General features: G+C 35.7%; 1 protein-coding gene across 1 annotated transcript in view; it reads left to right on the forward strand.

Moving 5' to 3' along the window:
• The first annotated feature begins 738 nt into the window (after positions 1 to 738).
• Positions 739 to 13,363, forward strand: part of ern1 (endoplasmic reticulum to nucleus signaling 1) — a 39,024-nt gene continuing 26,399 nt past the window's right edge. Inside the window, exons 1-4 of the mRNA XM_051106588.1 lie at positions 739 to 967; positions 9,080 to 9,200; positions 12,820 to 12,853; positions 13,082 to 13,154. Coding sequence (XP_050962545.1) covers positions 887 to 967; positions 9,080 to 9,200; positions 12,820 to 12,853; positions 13,082 to 13,154 — 309 coding nt within the window. The 5' untranslated portion in view covers positions 739 to 886. The remainder of the gene's footprint in view (positions 968 to 9,079; positions 9,201 to 12,819; positions 12,854 to 13,081; positions 13,155 to 13,363) is intronic.

A 13,363-nucleotide genomic window follows, 5' to 3' on the forward strand; every position in this document is an offset into this window, starting at 1 on the left:
TATAAATAAATAATTGCTCTGTTAAAAGTGGCACGCTGTTTTCAGTGGCCACTGTGCTCTTAGAAAAACCTAAATCAAGGTCAAAGTCCGTTTTTTTGTTGTCATTTCTAACACAGTGCAGCGCACTGGAGAAAAACAATATTTGGTTGTTACCGCCTACAGTAATTAAAGAAAACAATAAAAAAAGATGTTTATACAATACAAATACAAGTACATACAAAACATATTGTTGTGCCATGAGGTAGGCATAACACTTGTGTGTGTGTGTGTTTGTGTGTGCGTAGCAGCTATTTTGATGTGCAGTAGTACGTTGTATACAGTAGGATGTGCTGCTGTACCACAAAGGAACCTTGGGGCCCCTCACAGGGTTGTCTGATTGTCCCCATTTCACCCGATACTGGTCTAACAGATACAAATGATTGCTTGATTAATTGTCCTTATTTTAAAACGGGATCTGTATTTATCAACAAAATATTCGAGCATTTATATTTTTATTATTTAACACATTTTACAGCTGAGTTTATTTAACATGACAAAAAGTCTATAACAGCAAAATCGACAGCTTCATATGTAAGTAAATATTTTGCTTATTTATTTATTATTGCAACTACTACTACGTCTACTACTACTACTATTTTAATTGACTCTTATGTAAATTCAGCAAAATATATAAATGAATAAACGACTTCCCGTTCCAAGTTGACGTGACGTCGTTCACAGCCCCGCCTCCAAGGTGATGTGCGCATGCACAGGAGCAGTAGAGGAAGAGAGCTGATAAACGCATTGAGCCCTTCTTTCAGTGGTACACAGTACAATGAGACGGTAAACTACCGTTAAACAAACTTATCTGCCGTGTATTTACAGATCCACGTGTTTATATGTTTGTATGATGGCGTGGGGAGTGTGCAGCAGGGCTCTGGTGTGGATTATAACTGCGGTCATATGCTGGAGTAACAGCAGCCTGATGGTGAGTTACTGATCGATTACACTGCTCCTGATCTCTGAACATTATAACGCAGGTTAATACATTTATACTGGAGTCCAAGGAACCTAATGATGATGAGGCTAATCACTGCTGATCGATATCTCTTCTTCTGATCTTTGACCATTTTGATCTGTGACCCTTTATGATCTTTTTGTTATTAGTCTAGTTTGGGTGCCATTGAGTAGGTGTAAGGCTGATCTGTGTTGGCCTGCTATCTGATCTGATCTGAGTGTATGGACAATGAAGACTTTTCAGATATGCACAACGAGCAAAGTATATCCTACAGAAACAAGCTGTGCTGTTTTATATGATGCTGACGTTCTGATCTGTCTATTTGTATGATGTGTAACGTTATGTTAAATAGTGACAAAGTTGTCTTGATTGCCCTGTTAGATATGGGTTTGACCTATTTATGTTGTACTATGTAGTCCTGTCCAATCCTTTGCCTTACTTTTCCGTACTCTACTGTAGTGTTTAATTTTTTTATCAATTAACCAGACTATCTTTGTCTACAGTGTCTAAAACAGGATTAGATCTCCGCTAGTATAAGCCTTTTGAGACAAACACTTTTCAGAACATAGTTTTTAACTTATTACATATCATACTAGAATTACACCAGTTTAGTCACAGACCATTGCTGTAGAGTAGTTGATTAACATCTGGCTGGTAAATGAAAGTTTGCAAGGTTCAATCCCCAGCAGATAAGAATCGTGAAGCATTACTGTTGTACCTTCAATTAAGATGCTCCAGGACTACAAAAAATAAATACATGTCATCTAATAGGTACATTATGTACAATAATCTGTTAAAAAAATTATATCTGCTCACATATATTCAGTTTTTGACAGTAAATAAAAAAGAGGCTGTAAGAGATAAACATAGAGAGTGTTTAGTGAATTGCACTGTTGTTTACAACATGTCAGTTGTTCAGCTGACAAAAACATATTTCCATTTCCATTATTTTTTTGTGATTATGAGCTTTATATGGTTCCGGCCATTGTGAAGACCATCTCTCACAGCCTTGTTTTCATCTACATTAAAATCATTATAGCATCTATCTTGACTAAAGTATGTTAACTTATTAATGCTCAGTATTACTCCTTTTATATCTGTTTGGACTTGTAACACACAGGAAGTGAATGACTCATGATCGCAATAGACCTCTGGCAGAGAGCACATGGCCGCTGGCCGCTGGCCGCTGGCCGCTACCCACTGCCAGACTCGGTGCAGTGTGGGTAGAGGTCTATGTTCATCTCTTATCACGTGTGTGTATTGAGAGCCATAGTAGGCCTTAGCACTCAGGGCACCCAGCTCTGTGTTATTGACCTAATGATGCTGAACACACAATCATTATTAAGTATGTGTATGTTTTTGTTTGTTTTGATTCTCTGCTGTCTAGAGTGAAAGACGGTGCTGTTAGAAATACTAGTATCATCAAATAATCTGTTGACTATCTAAGAAAAAGCATTTAACTTAAATAAATGTTATACATTTTTTGCAAGTTTTAATATTATATATTCTAGCAGTCTTTTAATATTGAAGATTAAACATGTTAATCATATGTTCCTCTTATCTTTTGAAATGTTTTATCACTGCTGTCAGGAAATATTCCTAAATAATGTTAATGATGTGTTGTCAGTTATTTTTGTTGTCATTACATTGTTGTAACCCTATTGTCCATAAATATGGAGCTTGGTATGCCTGTACCATAAGGTTTGTTTTTCTTTTTAGCCTCGCTTCTTTTCAGAGAGTCTTGAAATGGACTGCATTACTGACACTTTAGGTTTATAATGTGGGTTAACTGGATTTTTATGGATGTAGATTTTATGGCTTCATTTATCCTGCTAAATCAATTATAGGTTGAGGCGTGTTTGGGTTCTCTACCTTAAGAGCAGTTTACATCTCATGCACTTCTATCGCTCATGCTCTCATGTGTGAATTAAAGTTTTAATTACAGTATACTGCCCAGCATACTGGTAGTGTTTAATGATTGCACATATCATATTTGTCTGTTAAAATAGTTTCTCATATTTCCCTTTTTTGCTGTGCAGTAGGGGAATGAGGATGTGGAAGTCTAAGATAAATAGGGTGGACCTGCTAATCACATGTTTTATAAAGCCTGCAGCATGAGGCACCAGTTTATACATCTTTGGACATAAGGCATGAGTGGAGCTAAACTTAAGAAGACTCCCGATCTTTGCGGAAATGTTTTGTACTAGAGTATGTATTATTATGCAACAGGGTGATGCAATGTCTACCTCATTTTTTAAGCTTTATAACAGCTGCTTGTTTTTAAGCACTGTTCATTAAATGAATGAGTGCCTGTAGTTTACATTTGCTCTGTTCATTTTAGTAGTAACCAGATCTGTGTCCACTTCGCACTGATGTTTTTGAAAGAAAAAAAAGGCTTTTGTCAGAAATAACATAAACTTGTTGTTACATCGCTACAAGGAAACAACGAAAAGAAAGACAATGTGCAGTAAAAGGTAAAACTGTTTGCGCTACAAACCAGTGTGCTCATACATAAGAAAATACATTAAAATAATATAGTAAGACCCACCAATTTGCAGTATAAAGCATCAAAAAGAACTGTTTCGTACAGCTAAAAATAGCTGGACGTGGATGAGACCGGAAGCCAGACAGGTAAATTTTACCAATTCTTATGCGAAGAAAAAGGTGGATGCTGTGACAATATTTGTATGTGTCCATGGAATTTAAGGGTGTCTATGGTAAAGAAAAAGAGAAATCTAGTTCAAATTTAGTTGAAAAACTAAAGAATTGCACTAATTGGTTTCCTATGATTTTGAATAACGCATACCATTAACAGCTAAAGTCTGCAATTATTGACTTTAATTATTGATATCCAAATATTAATCAGTGAAGCAGTTTTTTTAAAAAGAAATAATGGTAAAATAAATAATAATAAAATGTTAAATGTCAAACTCTCAAATTTCGTTCGTTTAATGAGGATTTTTGCTTCATTGTGATACCAGGACAGTTGTATATCCCTGTTTTTTTATTTATTTATTTTTATTGTAATGCAGAAATTGTAAATATTTCATCATAGAAATGGTGTATTCATGTCTATGTATGTTTGAAAAATTAAGTAGGACAAAAAAGATCACATCATTGACCTATGTGACCCTAATGGCATCACACACGTGTGTGAATGATCCTGCAGATTAAAGGAAACTGTGCTCTGTTCACCTCCTGAGATCTCTGTGGTCTCTGTTCGGTTTGTTTTGTAGGGGTCTGTGTTCATTTTGAGCATCACATACACCCTAAATCAGTGGTTCTCAAATCCAGTCCTCAGGTCCCACTACTCTGGACATTTTGTATGTTTCTGAATCTGACACACTCAGTTCAGTTCATGGGTCTTTCTCCTAATGAGCTGATAATCTAAATCAGGTGTTTTAAATGAGGGAAACATACAAAATGTGCAGAGGACTGGAGTTGAGAACCACTGCCCTAAATCAATATCTTAGGCCCCTTAAACTTGTGGAGTGTGTTGATATGAGAGTGGTGAGAGTGGTGCGGCTGTGGTTCCAGCAGATGTTCGGGATGTTTTCTGTTCTCTCCTGAAACCAAGAGCATGCTGCTGCGTTTCGATGGTGACCGGCTCCATGTGAGGCCGTGAGAGATCTCACAGGTGTGTGATGTTTGCAGTAACTCAGAGACGCTAACCGTCAGATTTAAATGGCCAAACCTGCAAAAACAAAGCAGATTATCACTTCAGCATGTGATCCAGAAGAATATGTATTGTGTGTTTATTTTTTAAGTCTCTTTGTTTAATGAACCTTTACCCAAAGTAGAGTCAGACTAGTTTCTCTAGGTGAGCAGGGTTGGGTGTCTTTGAGAAATGAGCTGTGAATGTGGCTGAACAGCAGTCTGTCTAGAGTTCAGATTTAGCTTTCAGACCCAGTCTAGTGATTTTGAGTCATCTCTGTTTGTGCATTTATTCTTTTTCTTAAACAATTTTTGATTGCAATCTACAAATACTGGGCTTTGTTTTGGTAAGTTTTGTTTTGGGCTTTTTTTGGTAAGTATTTTTATTAGCTTTGGCTTTGTTAACTTTAAAGCAACTTTTGGAGTCACATTACACTGTGTAAAAAAAGAAAAAGGGTAATTCCAGCTGGAATCATCAAATGGTCCCCACCTGACCCCCTCAGATTTGTCTGAAAAAAATCTATGTGATGGGTAATATGGCCCAATAGATCATATACAAAATTTCAGATCTTTACTGTGCATACTTTTTTCACAAAAAATCTGACTTTTTTACCCCGTTTTGGCATCACTGTCTGAGTGACCATGTTCAGACTAAAATATCTCCAGAACTATTTGTGCCAGGTCCATGAAATTTTCTGGGCTAAGAGTCCTAGTCCAGAACTGCATGAATTACAACTCACAGCATTGTTACTGAATTTACACCTGAATGCTGGCCCTCTACTTTTCTTTGAAACTATTACTTTAAGGGTTTTCAGATGTCCATAGAAACCTCAGTCTTCAATGTATAAGCATCAAACTTGGTAAATGGTCTGATATGTACCATGTCTTTCACATCCTTTGACATCAGACAATAGAGTCTTATGGATGTTGAGATATTAAGGTCCAGAAATTGAAAAAAAATGATTTACACCAGTGTTCAGAGCAATATTTCCCATGAATGACACCAGGTGTGAACATGAAACTTTTTTTTTTTTTGAAAGATCATGTTCTTATTGATAAAATATAAAAAAATTGGGATGGGGTTTTGCCTCATTTTTCTGTAATAATTTTTAAAAAAATCATTGTTGTGTGACATTCACAACTACTGTAGTACCAGCTATTTTGAACTCATATGCCTAAATAATGCTATAATGCAGCATTCCATTGTGCTCAGGACTCGGGGAAATCCGACCTCCACCTCGGGAAAGTGCAATGGAACGGCCACTTAAGTTGGGGGTCCGAAACACATTCGGGCCAGTTCAGTGCAGACCGAGTCGGTTGGAATTATCCATAGGCATCCATATTTTTGCCAACTATTACAATGGAACGCATTTACGACGGACATCGGGAGAACTAACTCGGATTCACCGACTACCGACATTCAATGGACTGCAACATAAGTACCTAATCTTGATGTTCCACCCAATCCAGTGAATAATACATCCATTTTCATTGAGAAAGCAGGGCAATATTGATTAGAAATAATAATATTCAGGTGGTATGAGATCTAGCATCAATCAATCAATCAAACAGTCAATCAGTCAACAATGATCAATTTTGAGGTCAGTCGAGTATCAGGAACACCAGGATTCCATGTCAACTTTGATATGGCCCCAGGACAATATGTTACTTGTGTGTATGACCGACAATGGTGGGTTGGTATCATCAGAGACGTCTCTGACACAGAGCAAGACATTCAAGTGCTTTTTTTGCATCCCCATGGCCCAGCTAGAGGCTACTTTTGGCCAAAAAGGGAAGATGTCTGTTGGGTGCCTCTCCAGCACATCATAATGAAAATTGATGTGCCAGTTACTTCCACTGGACGATGCTATGTCATAAAAGAAAATGAAACTGTGGATTCAGACACTTTCATGAACAACTTTCAGTAACTGTTATGTCACACATTTATTTGTGTTGGTGGTATACATTATTAAAGTGACTCATGTCTGGAAGTACGTTTTTTGTATTTTGTATTTTTTGTATAAGTGGAACATTAATAAATTCTGTTGAAATGCCCATACCAAGTTGAATAGCAAAAGTGAACAATAGGATCAGTGACGAAACTCTGAGTTTTAAAAAAATCATTACAGAAAAATGAGGCAAAACCCCATCCCAATTTTTTTATATTGTATCAATAAAAATATGCTCTTTCAAAAAAACAAGTTTCATGTTCACACCTGGTTTCATTCATGGGAAATATTGCTCTGAACATTGGTGTAAATCAGTTTTTTTCCATTTTGGACCTTAATATCTCAACATCCATAAGACTCTATTGTCTGATGTCAAAGGATGTGAAAGACATGGTACATATCAGACCATTTACCAAGTTTGATGCTTATACATTGAAAATTGAGGTTTCTATGGACATCTGAAAACCCTTAAAGTAATAGTTTCAAAGAAAAGTAGAGGACCAGCATTCAGGTGTAAATTCAGTAACAATGCTGTTAGTTGTAATTCATGCAGTTCTGGACTAGGACTCTTAGCCCAGAAAATTTCATGGACCTGGCACAACTAGTTGTGGAGATATTTCAGTCTGAACATGGTCACTCAGACTGTGATGCCAAAATGGGGTAAAAACTTTTTTACAGATTTTTTGTGAAAAAAGTACGGACAGTAGAGATCTGAAATTTTGTATATGATCTATTGGGCATATTACCCATCACATAGATTTTTTTCAGACAAATCTGAGGAGGTCAGGTGGGGAACTTTTCCAAAATTTGATGATTCCAGCTGGAATGACCCAAAATGAAAATTTGTGGTCAATTTACTCACCCTCAGCCAGGCTGTAGAAAGATTTAGGTGTACAGTAGAACAGTAAAGAGGAATTTTAGTTGAAACCTTGATCCTTGGAGATTCATAAAATGCAAATCAGCTTTTACCAGCAAAAGAGAAAAAAAAAGCATATCAGGGAACACAAATCAAACCAGTTCACCGAATCAGACTGAACAGTTGAGCAGCACAGATTTAATGCTGAATTTAATTTGCTGAATTAAAACTCACTTTCAGACACACCAGACAGTTAGTCATAGACAAAATGAGCCAATAAACCAGTGTATATAAAACCGTGATGCTGTTTTGTGACAATTCATTTAGCGTTTCAGTTCCTCGAACAGTCATTGCACTGAGGAAGCAGTTAGGACTCTTACCAAAGACCAGTGAGCCAGTGATATACGCATGTGTGAACAGAGCACTTGAATGAAGGGGTGAAAGTAAAGTTGATTAAAACTGGATTATTTACTTTATGTGTTTCAGACATGTAAAACATGCACGTTTCACATCATTTTTGGGTGCTCTAATAATATAATGTAATTGTGTATACATAGTGTCATTGATAACAAGCTGAGAAGAATGAAAATGCAAAATTACTCTCTGGCATGACAGTGGTTGGCGCTTATGGAAATCATGAAGCAGTGCACATTTTCATTCCTGACACAAGTTTTTTTACAGCGAAGAAAGAAAGTCAAATTGTATTTAAATGTTTACAAACCGCTGTTACAGTTTTTGTCTTTGCTGTGTTGTTTATTAAATAATACCAAACACATGAGTACAGACTCAAGCAAATTCTTCCTCTGGATTCTTCCCACTGTTTCTTAGCGAAATATGTAGCCAAATGTATAAAATACATATAGCTTCACATAATATCACAGTATAGATATGTGACCAAAAGTGCAAATTTTATTGGCTGACAAGTTTTCTTTGCAGTGTGATTAGAGATTAGAACACCTCTCTGTTAAAAAATGTTGCAGTAACAACATGCAAATGTTTGTGTTGGCCAGGACAGATGCATAAACAGCCGTTTATTCAAATTAAAAACTCATCTCACCCAATTTTTGCACCAGTTGTGGGTTGGTCTGTTGACGATTAAGCCAAAATACTCTCCACCCTGTGCCTGTCATGTCATTAGACATGGTAATGGTTCCAGTTAGTCAGATTTTGATTTTCTGGGTATTCTTCAGTACCCTGGTTGCAGGTGCTATATATTAAAGGGTTTCATGAAAAGGACGGCAGTTTTTAGTACTCCTTTTATTCAGCAGAAGTGTTTATATGTTTAACCACACAGTGTTTATTTTTTTGTTTTCAACACCGAAGTAGTGGTCAACCAGTATATTGCCAGATGATATTAGCCAATTTTCAATTATCTGCATTGGCTGGTAAGTATTTCTGTTTTTGAGACTGACACCACTGTTATAAAATGTCTTTCGAGTGTTGTATTATGTGGTGAGTGTATCGCTACACCCCTAGTAATATTTGCATTTATAATATTTTATTAGCAAGTTCTGCAATGATTTTCTAATTGTTTATTAAATCCTTGGTCTCAGAATCTTGCATTAGTGCCTGAGCATGATAAAGAGCATGCAACATCTCCCCAGTAAAGCTGTGTGTTTGCAGGGCTTTTGCAGCAGCAGTACGGTGTCTGTGCCAGAGAGTCTGCTTTTTGTGTCCACACTGGATGGGAACCTTCATGCCGTCAGCAAAAGATCAGGAACAATCAAATGGACCTTAAAAGAAGGTACGAATATGTGCTTTTTTTCAGGACCAGTCAGTTTTGTATCAAATTACTCGTACCTTAGTGCAAACTGCAATGAAAACAGTGGACACCCAGTGAGCCTGTGAAAGAGAATACCAACATTATTGTATGCTGATGTGTAATATTGTTATCAGTGGTTCAACACAATATTCGAAGGCATATACAGACTAAGATATTGCTTCTTTACAGTGAGAAAAGAAAGTCAAATTGTGTTTAAATGTTTACAAACCGATGTCACAGTTTTTGTCTTTGTTGTTGTCTTGGGTAATTTTGCTGTAATTATGGCAAAGATACTTGATAGAAGCTGGTGGTGTGGTGATATAGCAAATGAATTAACTATAATTAATTTTGTGATTTCATAATTTTCAAGAACTGTTTGTTCTTCAATAAAAATAGTTGATTGCATAGTTCTGCGGTTTAACATTCATCCTCTCAAACCAAAAATGCAGATATTTAACCCTTTAGTCTACTCCAGAGTCCTGGTCTCTTTTGAAAGGAGACACAGGAAAAAGTTCAGGAACAGGAAAAAGAGATGTTCAAATAGAATGAAAAGTGACTAGTATGTATGTTTGTTTGTTTGTTTGTTTGAAATACTTCCAAAAAAATTATCAATTAAGGCCAGGAGTTTAGTGGCCTGAAAGATATAAAATAGAAAAAAAAATATAAAATTAAATAAATAAAAGTAGATGAAACAGATGCTGTGGTTTAAGTTTAAGGGTGATTTTTACAAAACTGTTTTCTTCTAGATATTTGCCAAAAAGATGCACATAAATAACCACTATACCAGCCGTATTGACTTGACTGCATATAGCTATACGGATCCATTCAGACGTACTTAACATAAAAATACACATGAAAAATAAATAACAGCACTAACGCTCACAGACTTCTTCAGAACACAGTTCTTCAGCCAGCTTTCATTGTAAAACACTTCCCATCTGTGAATTTTGACAACAAATATATTGAAATGGTTCTTACCTAAATATGATGTTAGCTTGTCACACATGCCTAATGTATGACCCTTGTATTTTACTGCAGTTATCTTTACCTTGTATCATGTGCCCATGCACATGATGGGCACATGGGAAGTTTTGAGCTGTTGTTCAGTCTGTATTTCAGAAAGCGTGATGTCAAAACCGTGATGAAGAGGGCTTGTGATGCATAGGAACAGTCATAGAATATTAGAGATTTGTGTTTTAAAGCTAAATACACTGGAAATAGTAAATTGACTGAAAATTGGACATGAGTCACATTTCTCTCTGCCATCTCTGATGTAATCGGCCTGGATTTCTCTGCATTAGTGCAGTGCATATTTTGGACTAATTGTTTGAATCCATTTGCAGGGGCAAGGCCAAAATGTTTAAGTGGGTGGACCTACATAAAACAGGATGGGCAAAGTGTAGTGTATGAAAACTGCATGTTAGATTGCCAACAAAGGTTCAAACAGCAAATAACAAAATAACCCATAAGCAATTCTGATTATGTAACAATAAAATGTCTATTTTCTGTACAAATATTATACAAGCATTATACGAGTTTGGAATTTTTTTAACTAGAAAAAAATTGTAGTTGCCTTTACATATCCTCTTACAATATTATTATGGTTAATAACTTTCAAAACTTTCACATATCGAAAAAGTACAAGGATACCTTGTAAAAGTAATTCATGTTTTGATCTTTTTGATCAGTTTAATTTAAGTCTTCTGAAGAGGTGCAAATGCTTTATATGAGGAAGATTTAATTTAAGTTTCTGTTCAAAAATAGTCATTCATCAACATCTATACGTAGAACTCACACATGGGAATAGTGAGGTTTGTTCTCACACATCAAGCACGGTAAAGCTTGTGTTTACCATATATGATGAGCTATATGGATCAGTGTTTATATGTGAATAAAAACCTAAATTAAATATGTTCATCAAATAAAGTGATTGTTTCCCTTCAGAAGACTTGGATTATATGGATTGGGTCATATGGATTGATTCATGTGGTTTACTTTAATAGTCTCTTTATGTACTTTCTGATGCAATACATTTGCAATACATGTTAACTTTTAATGAATTAACAAAAAAGTTGTAATAACATTTAAAAATAGGTTTGTTTTATGTTTTGAAGATGAATGGATGTCTGATGGCTTTTGAAGAACATGAGTGTTAGTAAAGGAAAAAATTAAATTCTACACAAATTTACGCAACATTTTGTCCACATTTTTTTGTATATGACCTTATACTAATTTAAAGACTACATGTATTTGTACTTAAAAAGTAATCTGTCACACCACAGAAACATTTTAAATGAACTAGTGAATGTAAGAAGGTATTTAAAAATTCACTTTCCCTGTCATATAAATTTTAACCTAAAATTTTGATGTTGATATACAATTTGGATATTTTATTTGGAATATCTGTGTGCATGTTGATGTAAAATTTGGATAAAAAAAGATTGATGCATTTATATGGAATTCCACTGATGTTCAGTCACAGGTTTGTACTGACTATTTATTATCCAATTGGAATTGAGAGCTGGAGATCTGTTTTATTAAAAAAAATTTAAAAAAACATTTATGTTAATTAAATTATAATAATCATTTTGAGTTGTTATTCATACCAACATCTGTCATATCTGTTGTGGGTCATATAAAAAGTATGAACCAATTGTGTGAACCAAACAGTGTGTCATCAAGGTCAGACACATCTGTTCACCTAATTTTTTCTCTAGCTTTCTCCCAGAACAACACATGAATGAGGGATAGTTCCATTTAATGCATTTTAATCCTCCACTTCTGCTGTATTAACATGCATCGAATGGAATCTTCCATCATGGGCACACTAGCCACACACTGGCTTGATTTCTCAGTATTCACATGGCCGCAGCAAGTTGCATTTCATTCACCTGCTGTGTCTCTCAGAAACCTGATGTTCAGGCTGAGCCAGTCATGCTCGCTGGAGCTACAGGACTGTGACGGACGTTAGAGGCCGTTGCACTACACACCCAGAGCAGCCTGTGCAGTCTGACATGATAAATCTGTATTCAAGTGGGTTGTCATTGCGGTCAGGCTCTCACACAATTGCCATGGATAGTAAATCTGAATTGCATAACTTTTAAACTCAGCAAAAAAAAAAAAAAAAAAAAAAAAGTCCTCTTACATTCCTCTGCTTTGATTTCCAGCCAACTTCTTAATATGTAAATATCTGAATGAACATAAGTTCAGCAACTGAGACAAACTGTGACAACTTACATTTCAGACATTAGTTTATTGATGTGGCCACATCTGCAGGCCTTGGCCTCCTGCAGAAGAACTATGGTATGTTCATGTAGGTGATCAGGCGTAACTCTCATACATTTTTTTTTTTTTGTTTTTTTTTTTAATAGGTTTGATGAGTTTACTAATATTCTTGAATATGTAATAAAGTGGAATTGTTTATATGAAGTTCTAATAGAGCTGGTACTGGGAGCAGTAAGAACTAAATAAATAAAAATCCATTAAGTTTACATCCAAGTTTCATGTTTGCTTTATATTGTCTTCATGTTTGCTCATTGCTTCATTTGCCTGTGATAAAGTTTATAACTCCTAACTGACACCTTTCTCATTCCCAATGCAGATCCTGTTTTGCAAGTCCCAACGCATCTGTCAGAGTAAGCCTACTTTTATTTGTACTTGAGCCTTTGTGCATGAAAAGTGAAACAACAGGAACTGTGCAAGATGCTGAGCTAGCACAATTCTTCCTATTCATGATACCATCTAAAGCCACTGATAAAAACACCCAACATAGGCTTATATTTAAAGGATAAAAAATACAGGTTTGGAGCAACATCAGTCATACAACATGACAATACTGAACAAATTTTATTCTGATTTTACAGACCAGCATTCCTCCCAGACCCCAATGATGGCAGTTTGTACTCTCTCGGAGGGAAAAATAATGAGGGTTTGACGGTGAGAGATAGCTTATTTTCATTTCTCAAGAAGGACTTCCTCATTCTCTGGAATCTAAGGATGATATTTATAGTAGTGATGGCTTTAGAAATGAGAAATATAATTTAGAAGTGAAACATTTGAGGTGCTTTCACCCAAAGAAAAAAGTTGCAATGTGTAATTTTTGATGGAGTAACAAATATTATATATAATATTTGGGGATGTTGCAG

Source organism: Labeo rohita, chromosome 3, assembly GCF_022985175.1.
Source record: "Labeo rohita strain BAU-BD-2019 chromosome 3, IGBB_LRoh.1.0, whole genome shotgun sequence".
In the NCBI taxonomy this organism is placed as follows: Eukaryota; Metazoa; Chordata; class Actinopteri; order Cypriniformes; family Cyprinidae; genus Labeo; species Labeo rohita.